Raw genomic sequence first — 19,881 nt, 5'->3', positions numbered from 1 at the left:
CTACTCTATAAGAGCAGAGTACTCTTCTTCTCTTAAAAACCTCTGTTGTCTAGCAATAAAGTTTTCTACTGTCTTCTGAAATTCTTCATTACTCATATGATCTTCAGGGTAATGACCTTCCTTTGCAACCTTATTACATCCACAACCTCTCAAGCTCTTAATCTCCGTGTTCGATCTTCGTAATCCACAGCACTTATTCTCTACTACCTTTTCCCTCCTCACCTTCTCTGACTTACTCCTGTGGTAGATTTTGATCACCTGCTGCTGCTCTGAAGTCGAAAAAATCATTGCCATCATCGCGTTTTCCTCTGGCATTACCTGTTTTTTAACGTACTTTTGAACTGTCTTCATGTTCTTACGCTCTAATGAAGAAGTTTTTGGTGACTTAAGGTTGCTGTTTAGATGCCCTGAGTTCACAAAAAGAGTGATCACGATCGCGTTCCCTAAGATGAACACGAACTGAGGGCTAACTAGGAAGATAGATAAGCTGTTGATGAATTCATTTGAAAGCTGGAATAATGCTAAGGGTAACTGAAATGATAGCCTTGAGATCACTGCAAGAATTAGGATGATTTCGAAAACTCGAAAAAAATGTGTGATCTTTCTTAGTTTTTGGTACCTAAGTTTGATGGATTTTGCTTTCTCTACTTTTATGTGGTTTATGTTAAAGGGATTCATTTGCTAATTTAGAAAGTTGAAGAGATTTTGCTAGCAAATTATTTTGTTGCTAGCTTAATAATCTTAACCAAAAAGAGTTTGGAATATTGAATTTTGGGATCAAAACATAGTTTGATGAATTAAGTTTTTGGATATTAAGAGGGAAAATTATTGAAGTATGAAGGAGAAATAATGAGAAAAATGGTTGAGTTGGGTGCACAAAGAGTGAATGAGCCACTATATATAAAGGCAAAGGATATAAAGTAAAGTACACCAAGAGTAATTAGTTTTAGTGATATTTTTTAGAAAAATTATTTGAGTGTGGGTTTGGTATACACAATAGAATAAGGAACATCTTTTCTCTTTTAGTCACTTTTACTAAATCTATTATCTGTGATTTGATTTATTGCTTATTTATATCTTTTTTAAATTTTAATGCTACCTCCACCAAAGTTTTATTTTTCCCCATTGTTGAAATAATAGATGATACTCCATATTAGATGAAAACTACTCATAAATATTTCCATTGTTATAATTAACTCTTCAATTGTAAACACTACATTATTAGTGTGGCTTATAAGAGCATGCCTATCAAAAGCTCAAAATAAATATTATACTTGAATTTTTTGAGGGGAAAGATTAATTTATTGTTGCAAATCCGATTTCAATTAATCAATTGTATTGTAATTTAAGCTCAAAAACAAAGATCCTTCTATATATATATATATATATATATATATATATATATATATATATATATATATATATATATATATATATATATATATATATATATATATATATATATATAATAAAAAAATCTCAAATTCTAATAAATCTAAGTGAACCATCAATAGTATTTGTGTAGATATACAAAACTTGTTTACAAAGCATGCTATTTTTAGAAATAAAAGGCATGTAACATAGCATTCATAATATAGCTATATCTAGTAATTAAAAACTCAATTACTAGTTTTTTCCAAAAAAAAAAAAAAAAAAAAAAAAAAAAAAAAAAAAAAAAAACTCAATTACTATTGACACAAGGCTTTTTTTTTTTTTTTTTTTTTGAAAAGAGGCTCATTTTTCTTTAAACTTTCTTAGATATACCAAATTACCAAGTACATGCCAACCTTATCTCTAATTCAATATATGCAAGTTATGTAAGCATGTAAATGCTTCTTCGAAAATTCCCTTTGACTTCATTAGTTTCATTCATACACAACACACAATTACTATGCATGTAAATTCAAAGTTGACTCTTTCAATATTTTTTAAAAATTTTCATTTTACGAAGTCAAATGCATAGATAGAATAAAATTAATAATTAATATCTTGAGTAATTATATGCACTACTTTTGTCTAAAATAAGTTAAATCAAACAAGGCCGGTTTAAATAATTGCTTAAGGTAAACTATCATGTTTAATTGTAGTGAACTAGGTTAGAAGCTAAATTGTCACATCCTAAATTAGGCTCTTTGCCATTAAGAAGTGACATGTGGCAAAAGACAACATTATCATTGGCCATCCTTTTCTTACTTCCTTACTAAGATAGTGTCACAGAAATTAGCAGCCATAAATTTTAAAATCAACTTCCACTGTGCTTGACAAAATTCACTTTAATCATACAATTACTTCATAGCCCCACCAAAAAAAAAATAATGCAACAACTTTAGTCTAAAAAATAAAAATAATGTATACTTGTATACAATATGTCTTGGGTCTTTATTTAAATTTTTGGTGCTTTATTTTAATAGGTCCCTTCAAATTTTACCGTTTTTCTGTTAAACTTTCCGTTACTTTGAGACCATTATGGAGATATCAAAATATGGTGGAGACATCACATCAAATTAGCTTCTCTCTTTAAGTTTTTATTTTCTTTTTGAAAAGATAGTAGTGCTAGGTTACAACAATCAATTTTTCGCGTATCTAACCATATACTAGCATCAAGGGTTGCAGACTAATTGCACCACTTAGTTTGGACATTGTATAAACTTTTGGTGCATTAGTAACGTGTTTTGATGTTTGTATTTGATGGTGCTTACAATTGTTTGTTAAGGTAGGGTGTACATACATCACAAGTTAGTCGTCAGACACGCATATGTGCCCTTACATGGCATGTTTATTGTGCATTTGTGCAGATGATGGATCAAGTGGAATTTAAATGAAGACACTTACAAGTTACAACTCATATGATACGGAGTAAATGGTTATTACAGAATACAACACATGTAGGTAGTCATAATGATAAAGTAACAACAAGTTTCATTGATTAAAATCAATATGAAATGATCAGTAAAAAAGGAGTGAAGAAAACGGTTTTTTAAATGGAAAAAATGATATACTTCATATACATTAAGGGCTACATATATAAACTAAAAGCCTAAAACGAAAGGAGCTAGGTATAGAAATATTATAATAAAGCAAATATTAATTAATTTCAATATTTACTAATCTACTCATATTTTTTTTCATAAAGGTGATATGAATATCATTTTAGGAAATTTACATAAGTCTTATATGTGGAGTAGCATAATTCCAGTGAGAAAAGCATTACAAGTACTTTTTAGTGATGAGATTTGACCCTTTATTGACCATATTTTCAATGTTACTAGGTTAGTATTAAGTAATAAGGACTATAAATGTGAAATAATGTCTAGAACTCTTCTAAAAGAGTAGAATAAATATCTCTGCTTTAGATAAATAATAGTATTATAGTAAAAAACAATAGTATAATAAAAATAGTTTTAACTTTTGTTTTCACTATAGTGTAGTATCTTTGATCATGTAGTGCACTTTTAGAGATAGAATTTTAACCCTTAGTTTATATTTTTTTTTTTATCATGGCCAACCCACCATTTTTATATAGAGTACTTGGTAAAAGATTTAGGCTACATTTTTTAAGTAGGCATAGCATTTGATAGTCTTTTGTTATGCATCAGTAGCTAGCTAATCTAGCTATTAGATATGCTCAAATCTCAACTGCACGCACATTCTTGACCATTGTAAGAGGCAAAGGAAAAGCACAACTTCTGTCAATCTACACATGGATGATCGGACTAATAGGAGGATCAGAGGATAATCCAATTAAGCGACTTGTGTCCCTACATGTCTTTTATATTAAATTCCTATTATGTCTACTTTTAACTTATTATACATACATAATCCTTAAAACTACACTTGACCATACAAACTCCTAAATGTAACAAGTTGTACCTATTGGTTATTAATAAGGCCAATATATGCACACCTCACATCAAATCACTCTGGATCATCCAACCTCTAGTACAAAAGCTAACTCATTTAGAATAATTGAGTTGAATTCAGCTTGAATCGACCAATAGAGACTATCTTATAAGATGTACACTAATGTCCCTTCAAAAATTTAAAGATGTTTTCTATTGTCATGCTTTAAGCTTTAAAGTAGGACCAAAATAATGAATTATACAAACATCACACATAAAAAGTGAAGTGAAATGAATTGAATCTTAGTTAGGAGGTTAGGATAACACATTAACACTAGACTACAAGAGTATTAGTTGCTTCACTAATCCAGGCCATTAAATTAAACATTAGTAATAGATTAAGTTTTGTCATGATATAATTAATCCTATATAATATAATGCACAAATTGGCAGACAATCTTTGTGAATGATTGAAACTTTTGGAACCTATACCTAAAGCAAACCTAGCTAGCCAATCTTTGTCTTGGTCAATTATTTAGTTTATCTGACAATGATCTATGTGGACATTCTGCAAAAGGGTAGAAAAATTGTGCTAAAATGCTCTCAAAATTATCAGCATGTGTGCTTCATTCAATTTTCTATATTTCAAAATTATGGAGAAAAGTGGTAACTCTATTATTTTGATTCTAAATTGCATGTAGCTGATTCAAAAGATGCATCTTTTTGTCTAACACAAGTTCCCACGAGAGTTCTGTTTAGAGAAATGTTGAGAAGAGATGTGGTAATGAGAAAAACGCGTAATTTGCATTTGCTATCAATTTTACAGTTTTTTTTAATTAGGTATGTAGAGTTTGTCGACAATCAGGAATAAAAAATAAAATAGGCGGGATTATTTAATCTCAAATCTTAATATTGTCATTTTTTTTTTTTTTTTTTTTTTTTACAAATTAAAGTATTGGACAATAATAGTGCATGTGTAAACAAGTTGCAGAAGACATTAATACTGTACAATGTACACCATATACTATACTATAGTAAGGGCCTGTTCTCATACGTTTATTTTCAGTTCAGTTCAGCTCAGCTCAGTTCATTTCAGTTCAGCTCCTAATTTCCTTCTCTTATAAAATATTCATTTAGGTTCAGTTCAGTGCAGCTCAGTTCAGCTCTATTCAGCTGAGTTCAGCCTATGAGAACAGGCCCTAACAAATTACTACCTCCGTTTCATATTATTTGCAACGATTAGACATTCTTCTTCTCTAGTTTATGTCAAATCTTTGTGTTAAGATAATAATTGGGAAATATTGTATATTATCCTAGTTATGTTAATATTCTATTTTATTCCTAATTATGTTAGGGTTAGGAATATCTTTGTACCTATATATATATTCTTCATATGTGAATGAGAAGGTTAAGCCGTTCAATCATATTTTCTCCCTATTTTGACATGGTATCAAGAGCTTAGGTTAGAGAAAAAAAAAAAAAATTAACGTGAGGAAATACAGAGGGTCGTGAAAGATGACAAAGAATGAGAATGAGAATCAATCTCCACCACCACCACCGGTTGATCTTGATTATTATCTAGGATCAAGTGATCATCCGGGTGTGGTTATCACCCCTGTAAAATTGAAAGGACCAAATTATGATGAATGGGCTAAAGCGGTTCGGCGTTCGTTGATCGCAAAGTTCAAGTTTGGATTCATTGATGGCACCATATTGGAGCCGACTGATGTATTGAAGCAGAAGCACTAGATAGCTGTGAACTCCATGCTCGTTTCGTGGATTACGAACACGCTTGAGGATAGCATACGTTCCCAAATTGAGGACTTTGATGTTGCTAGTGAATTGTGGAAGCACCTAAAGCAACGTTATTGTGTGGTGAGTGGGACTCGTATTTGTCAGTTGAAACAGTCACTGAGAGAATGTAAACAGGCTTCTTCTGAGTCTGTGACCGATTATTTCGGTCGACTGTCAAAAATTTGGAAAGAACTAGTTCAATATTGTCGTGTTCGGCAATGTACTTGTGGTTTATGTAAGTGTAACATTGCAAAGCAGGTTACAGAGATTTGTGAGGAGGATTATCTCCACTATTTTTTGATGGGACTTGATGATCCCTATGAAGCAATTCGTGCTCAATTATTAGCACAATCACCATTACCTCTAGTTGAAAATGCATATCAAACGGTGATTAACACCGAGAGATTGCGGGCTCGGGATGTGAAACCAAAAGAAAACGTGATGGCGTTTAAAGTGGAGTCTCGTACTAAAGACGAATCGGGGGACGGTGATCGACCTTTTTGTACTCATTGTAACCGTATGGGGCATTGGAAAAAGGGGTGCTTTCAGATCATTGGTTTCCCGGAAGGATGGGATGAGAATTGAAAAGGAGGACGAGGACGTGGTCGAGGCGGCTCTAGCACTCGTGGAGGAAGAGGTGGCTATGGTCGTGGCAATGCTTCGTCGAGTGGGTCTCCTGCTACTGCTCGTGCAAATGCAGTACAAGGGGGGACAAATTCCAATTCATCATCCTCACAAACAAGTCCTACTCAAGGTCTCGTAGGTGTTTCAATAGAACAAGCACACCAAATCATGATATTCTTAAGCCACGGTTGGAAGGTAATACAAATGTATTATGGATTGTGGATACAGGAGCCTCAAATCATGTCACTAATGACATATCACTCATGAGAAATGTCAAGACAATACAGAATTGTCCGGTTGGTTTGCCGGATGGTCAAACAGTGAACGCGAATCAATTGGGTTCGGTCACTTTGGATGGTGGTTTGGTGATTGATAATGTTTTATTTGTGCCTAATTTGAATTGTAATCTGATTTCTGTTACTCAACTCAGTGATGAGTCGCAATGTACAATTCAATTCACTAACAAAATTTGTGTTATTCAGGACCAGTTGACGAGGACGGTGATTGGCGTGGGTGAAAGACAAGATGGACTTTATTTTTTCCGAGGTGTGCCGCAAGTGAAGGTGCTAGCAGTGGATTGTGTGGTGGATCTTTGGCATCAACGTATGGGTCATCCGTCGAAAAAAGTTTTGAAGTTACTTCCCCCTGTGAGTAACTTAGTTAGGAAAAATAAAAATGTTTGTGATGTATGCCCACGTGCAAAACAAACTAGGGATAGTTTTCCTATTAGTGAGAATAATGCTAGTAATTTGTTTGAGTTAGTTCATATTGATTTGTGGGGTCCATATAAAATTCTTTTGTCATGTGGGGCAAAATATTTTTTAACAATTGTTGATGATTACTCTAGAGGTGTTTGGATTTATTTAATTCGCAATAAAACTGAGGTTGAATCTATTTTTCTCAATTTTATTGCTCTAATAAAACGCCAATTTGATAGACTTATCAAGGTTGTTAGAAGTGATAATGGTACTGAGTTTAATCATCTTCAAGATTATTTTGCTAAAAATGGGATTATTTTTGAGTCATCTTGTGTGGGTACCCCTCAACAAAATGGGAGAGTTGAGAGAAAACATCAACATATTCTTAATGTGGCTCGTGCTTTGAGGTTTCAAGGGGGATTGCCGATTAAATTTTGGGGTGAATGTGCTTTGACTGCTTGTTATTTGATTAATCGAACTCCAAGTCCGGTTCTTCATAATAAAACTCCGTATGAAATGTTGTTTGGCAAAGTTCCATCTTATGATTCTATTAGAGTGTTTGGTTGTTTGTGTTATGCACATAATCAACGAAGTAAGGGAGATAAGTTTGATTCTCGTAGTAGAAAATGTGTGTTTCTTGGCTATCCGTTTGGAAAAAAAGGGTGGCAATTATTTGACTTAGAGACAAGAGAGTATTTTGTGTCCCGGGATGTGAAGTTTCATGAACAAGTATATCCGTTTAGTGAGAGTGTGGATGACAATGGTGGTACTTCGGATGTGGTGGCTGAATTTTTAGGCGATCAAGATGAGTTTGAGGCATGGCATGATGGAGATTTGGTGGGAGTATATGAAGATAATGGGCAAGAAAGGGGTGAGCAGGCCGAGACAGAAGACATCGCAGCAAGGCCGCGGGAGCAGGTGCCCAACCACAACCTGGCTGCGGACCTTGCTGCCCAGCAAGCCACGAATGCACCCCAGACAGAGTGCACCGCAGCCAGGCCGCGGGGAATCACTCCTAGCCGCAACCTGGCTGCAGAGGGGTCTGCCCAGCAGGCCTCGAGCCATGCTGGAAGTGCGGGCAGCAGCACAAAACTCCCAGACAGCAGTCCGCATCCTCACAGTAGCTCTAAGCAGCAACACAACAGCTCGGAGCATGAATTACAGGGGGTTCCAGCCATGCAAACTTTGGAGGATAGGGGGGATAGCATGGCTACAAAAAATACGGGTGAAGAAGAGCTGGGACGAGGGAAAAGAGTGAAATTTCCGTCGACGAAGTTTAGGGATTGTGTTACTCACACCATTCGGAAAAATAAAAATAAAGTCACATCTTCATCCGCGACATCATCTTCCTCAGGTACTCCCTATCCTATAACATATTTTGTGAATTATGATCGGTTTTCAGAAAAACATAGAAATTATATTGCAGCAGTCACAGAGGCACGAATACCGAGAAATTTCAAGGAAGCAATGCAACATGAAGGTTGGAGAGAAGCTATGGCCTTAGAAATAAAGGCTTTAGAAGATCAAGGCACTTGGACCTTGGAGAATCTTCCACCAGGAAAGAAAGCACTTGGAAGCAAGTGGGTTTACACTGAGAAGAGAGATGAGGTCGGTAATCTGCTAAGATTAAAAGCAAGACTTGTGGTGTTTGGTAATCATGAGGAAGAAGGGATCGATCACAATGAAACGTTTGCTCCAGTGGCAAAAATGTCTACGGTACGTACTTTCTTAGCAGTTGCAGCAATTAAAAATTGGGATGTGCAACAAATGGATGTGCATAATGCTTTCTTGCACGGTGATTTAGAGGAGGAGATCTATATGAAAGTACCGCCGGGATTTCAAAAAGGCAATTCAGATAAAGTCTGCAAGATGAGGAAGTCCTTATATGGTTTGAAGCAAGCTCCTAGATGCTGGTTTGAAAAATTGTCCACAGCTTTGAAGAAATATGGATTTAAACAGTCGTACTCTGATTATTCTTTATTCACTCTTTCAAAGGGTGGAATGCAGCTCAGTGTCTTAGTTTATGTGGATGATATGATAATTGCAGGAAATAATACATTTGCATTGGAGAGTTTTAAAGCATACTTGTGTCAATGTTTTAAAATGAAAGATTTGGGTGCCTTGAAATATTTTCCGGGGCTAGAAGCTGCACGTAGTAAACATGGTTTCTATGTGTGTCAGCGTAAGTATGCTTTGGATATTATTTCTGAGACAGGGTTGCTAGGAGCAAAGCCGGCGGACATTCCGATGGTGCAAAATCATAAACTTGCCTTAGCAGAAGGGAAGGAGCATGCAGATGGTGAACAATATAGGCGGTTGATTGGACGTTTGATATATTTGGCAGTCACAAGGCCGGATTTGGCTTACTCGGTGCATATTTTGTCACAATTTATGCAATGTCCAAAAGAGGAACATTGGGAAGCGGCATTGAGAGTAGTAAGATATTTGAAGAAATGTCCCGGCCAAGGCATTCTACTAAGGTCGGATAGTAGTCTCCAATTGGAAGGATGGTGTGACTCAGATTGGGCAAGTTGTCCCTTGACTCGTAGATCGTTGACAGGTTGGTTTGTATTGCTTGGGTTATCTCCCGTATCCTGGAAGACTAAGAAGCAACCTACAGTTTCTACGAGTTCCACAGAGGCCGAGTATAGGTCAATGACAGGTTTGCAATGTGAGTTGAAACACATGAAACAAATACTTCGATCTTTAGGTGTAGAACATAAACAAGGTATGAACATGTATTGTGATAGTCAATCGGCACTTTATATTGCTAACAATCCGGTATTCCATGAGAGGACAAAACACATTGAGGTAGATTGTCATTTTATTAGGGATGCCATTAAAGAAGGAGTGATTAAGCCATCGTATGTTTCTACGAAGATTCAATTGGCGGATATTTTTACAAAGGCCTTAGGAAAGGCGCAATTTGAGTTTTTACTTGGCAAGATGGGCATTCGAGATCTGCACGCTCCATCTTGAGGGGGGATGTTAAGATAATAATTGGGAAATATTGTATATTATCCTAGTTATGTTAATATTCTATTTTATTCCTAATTATGTTAGGGTTAGGAATATCTTTGTACCTATATATATATTCTTCATATGTACGTGAATGAGAAGGTTAAGCCGTTCAATCATATTTTCTCCCTATTTTGACACTTTGCAAATAATATGAAACGGATGTAGTAAATGAAACACACCCAAAATTCCAATTGGAAACCCACTTGTGTAAAAAGTGCAAGAATGAAGCCTACTCGGCCTCGAATTCTACCATCATGGGCATATTGTATATAAGAGATGTGCCTAGACCGTGCATTCGTTTTAGTTTATACCCATACTATTAGATGAATTCTTGATTTAGAGATAAATTATTACAAACAAATTACCAAATTTAGAAATAAAAATTAACATTCATGGATTATAATGTGTATGCATGCAACTTATAAATATGTTCTCTAATAATAAAATAAACCTTCTATCTTAGACAAATATGTATTTGATGAAAGGCTAGAAAATTTAATTTGGTTGGAATCTTTTTTATTTTTTCATTTTTCATACTGCATTTCTTATTTAATGTGATTTGATATTTGATTGTTTGAATCACATGCAAGAGAGAGATGCTTATTCCTCCATTTCTAACAAACCTTTTCCTTATCACAAATTATACTTGTATACTTTATGTCTCAATCTCTTCGATGCATTAGAGCATGATAATTAGTATACTATAATATCCTCCTAATTAACCAGTGGTGTATGCTTAAAAAGTGGATTTTGTCACGTCGGATATGACCATAATGCATCCGATCCAACATATAATTCTCATGCAATATGACAGTCTTCGTAATCCACTGCATTTTCCAACTCATTTCCTAATTTTTATATCCTTATGTACGAATATATTATATACAATTTGACTTTCACGGTTATAAATAATATTACCTCGACTCGAGTCCGTCCTCGACTATTATTATATACTCATATAATTTATCTTAGTAAACTTATTTTAAAATAATCTATGAGAATATACATTAAAGCTACACTAGTTTCAAATTTATCATATGAATAGTTTTTTATAAAATAGTTTAACGTTTTATCTAGTACTGATACATGGGAACATGGCATTAAGAAAGCTTTTGAGTTTAAGGTCATTTGACTCATTTCGATTTAAAAAGGAGATAATGTATTATAGCTCTTCGTAATCAGATATGTATTTGTTAAAGAGATTTCAGATATATATATAAGGACAAATTATGTGAATGAAATTTAATCTCATATAATCAGCTAAATATGAAAATAGATTTTTATTCTTTGCTGACATTTATCAGATTGAAAAAGAAGGGAGTACTTCATACTAAAAGTGAATCCAAAGATCTGTAGCCCAAGGATTGGGCCCATTTTTGTTGGGCTTCATTGACACAAGCCTCTGGCTCATAAGAAGTATAAATCAAGGCCCAATCACTCCGACACTACCATTGATTGAGCATGTGACTATGAACCTCTGGAACCATGTAACTCCACCAGTTAGTCACTTAGGGCCTGTTCCGATTGACTGAACTCGGCTGAACTGAACTGAACTGAATTGAACTGAGCTGAGCTGAGCTGAACTTAACTTATTAATTAGTGATTTTTAACTACGGATTAGTGATCTTTGATTATTTATTGAGTATTTATTACTATACATATGTGTATATACAAAAGTACATATTATTATTATTATTATTATTATTATTATTATTATTATTATTATTATTATTATTATTATTATTATTATTGATGATTATTATTATTATTATTTATTGATTATTATTATTATTATTTATTGATTATTATTATTATTATTATTATTATTATTATTATTATTATTATTATTATTATTATTATTATTGTTATTATTATTATTATTATTATTATTATTATTATTATTATTTATTGATGATTATTATTATTATTTATTGATTATTATTATTATTAGTATTATTATTTCAATTATTATTGTTATTATTATTATTATTATTATTATTATTATTATTATTATTATTATTATTATTATTATTATTTATTATTATTATTATTTATTGATGATGATTATTATTATTGTTGTTGTTGTTGTTGTTGTTGTTGTTGTTGTTGTTGTTGTTGTTGTTGTTGTTGTTGTTGTTGTTGTTGTTGTTGTCGTCGTCGTCGTCGTCGTCGTCGTCGTCGTCGTCGTCGTCGCCGCCGCCGTCGTCGTCGTCGTCGTCGTTGTAATAAGAGCTTAAAAGAATGAAATTTGGCTTTATATCATTAGCAATATCATTAGACGTAAATTAAGAGCTGAACTGAACTGAAATGAACTGAACTGAAATGAACTGAACTGAGCCGAACTGAACTGAACTGAACTGAACTGAATTTCAACGGAAGAGAACAGGCCCTTAGTCATATACATGTGGTGGGTTTTGAGTTGATATAAGGAGGTGTGTATGTACCCTGTTAAATTGCTAGTATAAGGGTAAATGGATAGTATCAAGGCCTAAAACTCCAAAATTTCTCAAAAAACGTGGATATTAGCCTTTAATTTTGGAATTTTTTTGACTTTTTTTCACCTGGAAATAAAAATTGCCGAAATCTTTACCATGGTCCCTAATACCCTCCGGAAGTCCAATTGGCTAGGTAGAATCATCCAATTTGCCTTTAAACGACCAATTTACTGGTTTACAACTTGCACCGATTTCATTAACTCGAGCTTACCACGAACATTTATGACAATAATATAATGATCATATATGGAACCAAACGGCATTATATGACCCCCGAGATGTATCCCCTAAAATTTTAATGTTTTTCGACACCGAGCCCTGAAACATTCGAAATTTCTCAAAAAGCGTGAATATTAGCCTTCAATTTTGGAATTTTTTGACTTTTTTCGCCCGGATATATAAAAATTGCCAAAATGTTTACCATGATCATAAATACCCTCCGGGAGTCCAATTGGGTGGGTGGAACCATCCAATTTTCCTTTAAACAACCAATTTACCGGTTTACAACTTACACGGATTTCATTAATTTAAGCCTACCACGAACATTTATGACAACAAATAATGATCATATATGGTTCCAAACGACATTATATGACCCCGAGATGTATTCCCTAGAATTTAAAAACTTTTCGACACCGGGCCCCGAAGACTCCAAAAATTCTCAAAAGGCGTGAATAACTGGATATAGCCTTCAATTTTTAAATTTTTTGATTTTTTTTCGCCCGTAAATAAATAATTTCCGAAATGTTTACCATGATCTCTAATACCCTCCGGGAGTCCAATTGGGTGGGTGGAACCATCCAATTTGCTTTAAAACAGTCAATTTACCGGTTTACAACCTGCGCCGATTCCATTAATTCAAGCCTACCACAAACATTTATGACAACATATAATGATCATATATGGTTCTAAATGGCATTATATGACCCCGAGATGTATACCCTAAAATCTAAAGGCTTTTTGATACCGGGCCCGAAACCACCAAAATTTCCCAAAATAAAAATTGTCGATGTTTTTACCATGGTCGCTAATACCCTCTGGGAGTCCAATTGGGTGGGTGGAATCATCCTATTTGCCTTTAAACGACCAATTTATCGGTTTACAATTTGCACCGATTAAATTAACTCAGGCCTACTACGAACTTTTATGACAGCATATAATGATCATATATGGTTCCAAATTGCATTATATGCCCCCGAGATGTATCCCATAAAATCTCAAAAAAAATCGACACCGGGCCTCGAACATCCCAAATTTCTCAAAAAGCGAGGATTTCATTTTGAAATTTTGTTACTTTTTCTCGACTGGAAATAAAAATTGTCAAAATGTTTACCATGGTCCCTAATATTCTCCGGGAGTCCAATTGGGTGGGTGGAACCATCCAATTTACCTTTAAACGACCAATTTACCGGTTTACAATTTGCAACGATTTCATTAACTCAAGCCTACCACGAACATGTATGACAACATATAATGATCATTTATGGTTCCAAACAGCAGCTTTATATGACCCCGAGATTATCCCCTAAAATCTCATTTATTTTCGACACCAGCCCCTAAACCTTTGAAATTTCTAAAAAAACATGGATACTATAGCCTTCAATTTTGGAATTTTTTTTACTTTTTTTTGCCTGAAAATAAAAATTGCCGAAATGTTTACCATGGTCCCTAATATCCAGTGGGAGACCAATTGGGTGGGTGGAGCCATCTGATTGCCTTTAAACGGCTAATTTACCGGTTTACAACTTGCACCGATTTAATTAACCTATGCCTACTACAAACATTTATGACAACATATAATGATCATATATGGTTCCAAACGGCATTATATGACCCTGAGATGTATCCCGTAAAATCTCAAAAAATTTCGACACCGGGCCTTCAACATCCCAAATTTCTCAAAAATCGTGGATTTCAATTTGAAATTTTTTTACTTTTTTCGACTGGAAATAAAAATTCCCAAAATGTTTACCATGGTCCCTAATACCCTCTGATAGTCCAATTGGGTGGGTGGAACCATCCAATTTGCCTTTAAACGACCAATTTACCAATTTACAACTTGCACCGTTTTCATTAACTCAAGCCTACAACGAACATTTATAAAAACAAATAATGATCATAAATGGTTCCAAACGGCATTATATGACCCTGAGATATATCCCCTAGAATTTCAAAGTTTTTCGACACCGGGCCTTGAAACCTCTAAAATTTCTCAAAAAGCATGAATATTAGCCTTCAAATTTGGAATTTCTTGACTTTTTTCGCACGGAAATAAACTTTGCCGAAATTTTTTCCATGGTCCTTAATACCCCACGGGAGTCCAATTGGGTAAATGGAACCATAAATTTTTCCTTTAAACGACCAATTTATTGGTTTACAACTTGCACCGATTTCATTAACTCAAGCCTACCAAAAACATTTATGACAACAAATAAAGATATTATATGGTTCCAAATGACATTATATGACCCCGAGATGACGAGATGTATTCCCTAGAATTTCAACACTTTTAGACACCAGGCCCCGAAGACTCCAAATTTCTCAAAAAGCGTGTATATTCGCCTTCAATTTTTGAATTTTTTGACTTTTTTTCGCCTGAAAATAAAAATTGCCGAAATGTTTACCATGGTCCATAATACCCTCCCGGAGTCTAATTGGGGAGGTGGAACCATCCAATTTGCCTTTAAACGGCCAATTTACCGATTTACAGCTTGCACCGATTACTCAAGCTTACCACGAACATTTCTGACAACATATAATGTTCATATATGGTTCCAAACAGGATTATATGATTCTCAGATGTATCCCCTAAAATCTTAAGGTTTTCGACAACGAGCCCCGAAGCGTCCAAAATTTTTCAAAATGCGTGGATATTAGCCTTCAATTTTGTAATTTTTTTTACTTTTTTCGCCCGAAAATAAAAATTGACGAAATATTTACCAGAATCCCTAATACCCTCTAGGATTCCCATTCGGTGGGTAGAACCATCCAATTTGCCTTTAAATGACAAATTTACCGATTTACATCTTGCACCGATTTCATTAAATCAAGCCTACCATGAACATTTATGAAAACATATAGTAATCATATATGGTTCCAAACGATATTATATGACACCAAGATGTATTTTTTGGAATTTCAAGACTTTTCGACACCGAGTCCCGAAACCTTTAAAATTGCGCAAAATAAATGGATATTAATCTTTTGACTTTTTTCGCTCAAAAATAAAAATTGCCAAAATATTTACCATGGTCCCTAATATCCTCCGAGAGTCCAATTGGCTGGGTGGAACCATCCAATTTGCCATTAAACAGCCAATTTACCGGTTTACAACTTGCACCGATTTCATTAACTCAAGCCTACCACGAACATTTATGACAACAGATAATGATCATATATGGTTTCAAACGGCATTATATGACCCCGAGATGTATCCCCTAAAATCTCAAGGATTTTCGATTCTAGGTTTTCCAAAAAATTTCAAAAATCGTAAATATTAGCCTTCAATTTTGGAATTTTTTGACTTTTTTTTGCAGGGAAATAAACATTGCTGAAATGTTTTCCATGGTCCCTAATACCCCACAAGAGTCTAATTGGGTGGGTGGAACCATCCAATTTGCCTTTAAACGACCAATATACCGGTTTACAACTTGCACCTATTTATTTAATTCAAGCCTACCACGAACATTTATGACAACAAATAATGATCATATATAGTTCCAAACGACATTATATGACCACGAGATTTATTCCTTAAATTCTTAAGACTTTTCGATATATATCGGGCCCGAAACCTCCAAAATTTCTCAAAAAACGTGGATATTAGCCTTTAATTTAAGAATTTTTAGACTTTTTTCGCCCAAAAATAATAATTGACGAAATGTTTACCATGGTCCCTAATATCATTCGGGAGTCCAATTGGGTGGGTGGAACCATCCAATTTGCCTTTAAACGACCTATTTACCGGTTTGTAACTTGCATCGATTTCATTAACTCAAGCCTTTCATGAACATTTATGACAACAAATAATGATCATATATGGTTCCAAACGACATTAAATGACCCCGATATGTATCCCCTAAAATTTCAAGACTTTCGACACCGGTTCACGAATCCTCCAAAATTTCTAAAAAAACGTGGATATTGTTCAATTTTGAAAATTTTGACTTTTTCAATCGGAAATAAAAGTTGCCGAAATGTTTACCAGGATTTCTAATATTGTCCAGGAGTCCCATTGGATGGGTGGAACCATCCAATTTGCCTTTAAACGACCAATTTACAGGTTACAACTTGCACCGATTTCATTAACTCCAGCCTACCACGAACATTTATGACAACAAATAATGATCATTTATGGTTCCAAACAACATTATATGACCCTGATATGTATCCCCTAAAATTTCAAGAATGTTCGACACCGGGCCCCGAAACTTTCAAAATTTCCTAATAAGCGTGGATTTTAGCTTCAATTTTGGAATTTTTTGACTTTTTTCGCCCGGTAATAAAAATTGCCGAAATATTTACCATAGTCCTTAATACGCTCCGGGAGTCCAATTGGGTCGGTGGAACCGTCCAATTTGCCTTTATACGGTCAATTTAATTACCGGTTTACAACTTGTAGAGATTTCATTAACTCAAGCCTACTACGAACATTTATGACAACATATAATGATCATATATGGTTCCAAACGGCATTATATGACTCCGAGATGTATTCCCTAAAATATTAATATTTTTCTACACCAGGCCCTGAAACCCATAAAATTTCTCTAAAATCGTGGATATTAGCTTTCAATTTTGGAATTTTTAGACTTTTTTAGCCCAAAAAATAAAATTGGCGAAATGTTTACCACGGTCCCTAATACTCTCCAGGAGTCCAATTGGATGGGTTGAACCATCCAATTTGCCTTTAAACGACCGATTTACCGATTTACAACTTGCACCGATTTCATTAATTCAAGCCTACCACGAACATTTATGACAACAAATAATGATCTTTTATGGTTCCGAACAGCATTATATGACCATGAGATGTATCTCATAGAATTTCAAGATTTTTCGACACCGGGCCTTGAAACCTCCAAAATTTCTCAAAAAGTGTGGATATTAGCCTTTAATTTTGGAATTTTTTAACTTTTTTTCGCCCGAAAATAAAAATTATTGAAATTTTTATTGTGGTCCCTTATACCCTCCAGGAGTCGAATTGGATGTGTGGAACCATTCAATTTCCTTTTAAACAGCTAATTTACCAGTTTACAATTTGCACCGATTTACCGGTTTACAACGGCCAATTTAATTAACTTGCACCGAACCCGACTTGAACCGAATTTTACCCAACCCGTTTTAACCTGTCAAAACTCGAATTTAACTCGACTTGTCACTAACCTAACCTGAATTCAACCAAACCCGTTCCTAACCCGACCCAAATTTAACCCAATATGTTACTACTAACTCGACCCAAAATCAACCCGACTTGTTATTGACCTGACCCAAATTCAACCCGACTTGTTATTGACCTGACCCGAATTTTACTATACCTATTACTTACCCAACCCAAAAATTCATCCCGATCTGTTACTAACCCGACTCGAAATTAACACGATTTGTTATTAACTCGACCTAAATTCAACCCAAATTGTTCCAGGCCCGATTTTAAATCACCTTAAATGCAATTTAGACTACCTTATTATTGTTGATCAAAGCATTTTGTCTAGGGAGACCAAGTCGGTCCAGGCCAACAAAAGAAAAGAGCATCATCCTCAAATTTAAGAGTTAAATAATAAATATAGTATATATTTGTTGTATGGTCAAAGAAGATAATTATCTTCCTAAATTATAGACTATAATTCCCTAGTATATTGTCATATATATTATAGTCAAACGAAATAATTAGCTTGATAAAAATGATAATTATCTATTTATAATTAGTTGAACCCGAATATGACCTAACTTGAAAATGACCCGACCTGATTGTAACCTATAAATTATTGACTTGAACATAACACGACTTGAATTCGAGAATGACCCGACTTGGAAATGGTCCAACCTGATTATAACCCTCAAATTATTGACTTGAACCGAACCCGACTTGAACTTGAAAATGACCCGACCTGATTATAATCCGCAAATTATTCAATTGAAACAAACCCAACTCAAACCCGAGAATGACTTGACCTGATTCTAACCCGCAAATTATTTACTTGAACCGAACCCGACTCGAACCCGAGAATTACCCTAACCCGTTTTAACCTGTGAAAACCCGAATTAAACCCGACCCGAATGTAACCCAACCTGTTAATAACCTGGCCTAAACCCGACCCAAACCCGATAAGAAGTATGACCTGACGTGACCCGACTCAAGCATGACCCAACCCAAACCCGACCCGCATAGGTTATGGAATTAATCTGAATTGACCCGACCCTCTCTTACCTGTTTATCCGAATTGACAGTTCTAGTACCAACCAGTCAACAACTCATATGGCCTTTCTTGGTTCATAGTAAGCAATCCATCTCTTCTTCTCCGAGCACAAAATTGTCGAAAATTATCTAAAAGTGAAGGCTGTAATCCGTTCCGCACTATTGAACGATTTTTGAGAAATTTTTACAAAATAAATGAATGTTGGTGGTATTCATAACAATTGATTTAGAACTATAATAGGCCTAGTAATAAGTATATATAAAGTCTCTATACTTTTTTTCTTTATTTGTTGGTGTATAAAATCTTGATACTAATTATGTTTGATTATATGACTTAAAAATTATACTACCTCCGTTGACACGTATTCTTTTTTAAGAAGTTTTTCTTAGTTGACACGTTTTCTTTTGTGGTAACCTTATACCTTGCATTTACAAGGTACCCCACTTGCTTTTTCATTCTCTCTCACTCTCTCTTATGTCCTTAATATATGTGCCTAAATATAAATGGAGGTAGTAGTATATAGTGATATAATATAGATTAATTCAATCACTAACTCAGTGGTCTATTAAGGCGTTGGAAATTCTTCATTACATCATCGTAACCAAGCCCATCCATTATCATAAACATTTAGCCCATATTAACTTCCTTTAGCTAGTGTCATAAACTCATAAATGTCCAAAGTAGAATTGAGGAAGGTGTAGTTAATTAAGGGAAGGGTGTTTGTGTGTACTCGCGTGTGTAAGGATGTTACCAGCTAAATAGATAACATTAAGGCAAAGTGGACGATTCCTATTACATACATATGGATAATCCTTCATAGATTTGCCATAACCAAACCCACCCATTAAAATCATCACTTATCAATGCCACACCGTTCCCTGTCTTACCTTTCCCCAATTTCCCTCTATTTATCAAATTATCAAATTCATAAACACAATCATGTAATAAATGCCCCTAATCGCCAACACAAACGGGGTAGCAACGAGAATCA

General features: G+C 34.6%; 1 protein-coding gene across 1 annotated transcript; it reads right to left on the bottom strand.

The window, feature by feature from the left end:
* On the bottom strand, window positions 1–678 carry LOC145558003 (uncharacterized). Its single transcript, XM_081619161.1, has one exon. It carries the CDS (start codon window positions 676–678, stop codon window positions 1–3), a length of 678 nt encoding a protein of 225 aa, XP_081475287.1.
* Window positions 679–19,881: the final 19,203 nt, after the last annotated feature.

The sequence above is a fragment of the Chenopodium album genome, chromosome 9 (assembly GCF_948465745.1).
Source record: "Chenopodium album chromosome 9, dcCheAlbu1.1, whole genome shotgun sequence".
Taxonomy (NCBI): Eukaryota; Viridiplantae; Streptophyta; class Magnoliopsida; order Caryophyllales; family Amaranthaceae; genus Chenopodium; species Chenopodium album.
Note: the sequence above shows the minus strand (reverse complement) of the source record. Positions and strands in the feature narration are given on the sequence as shown.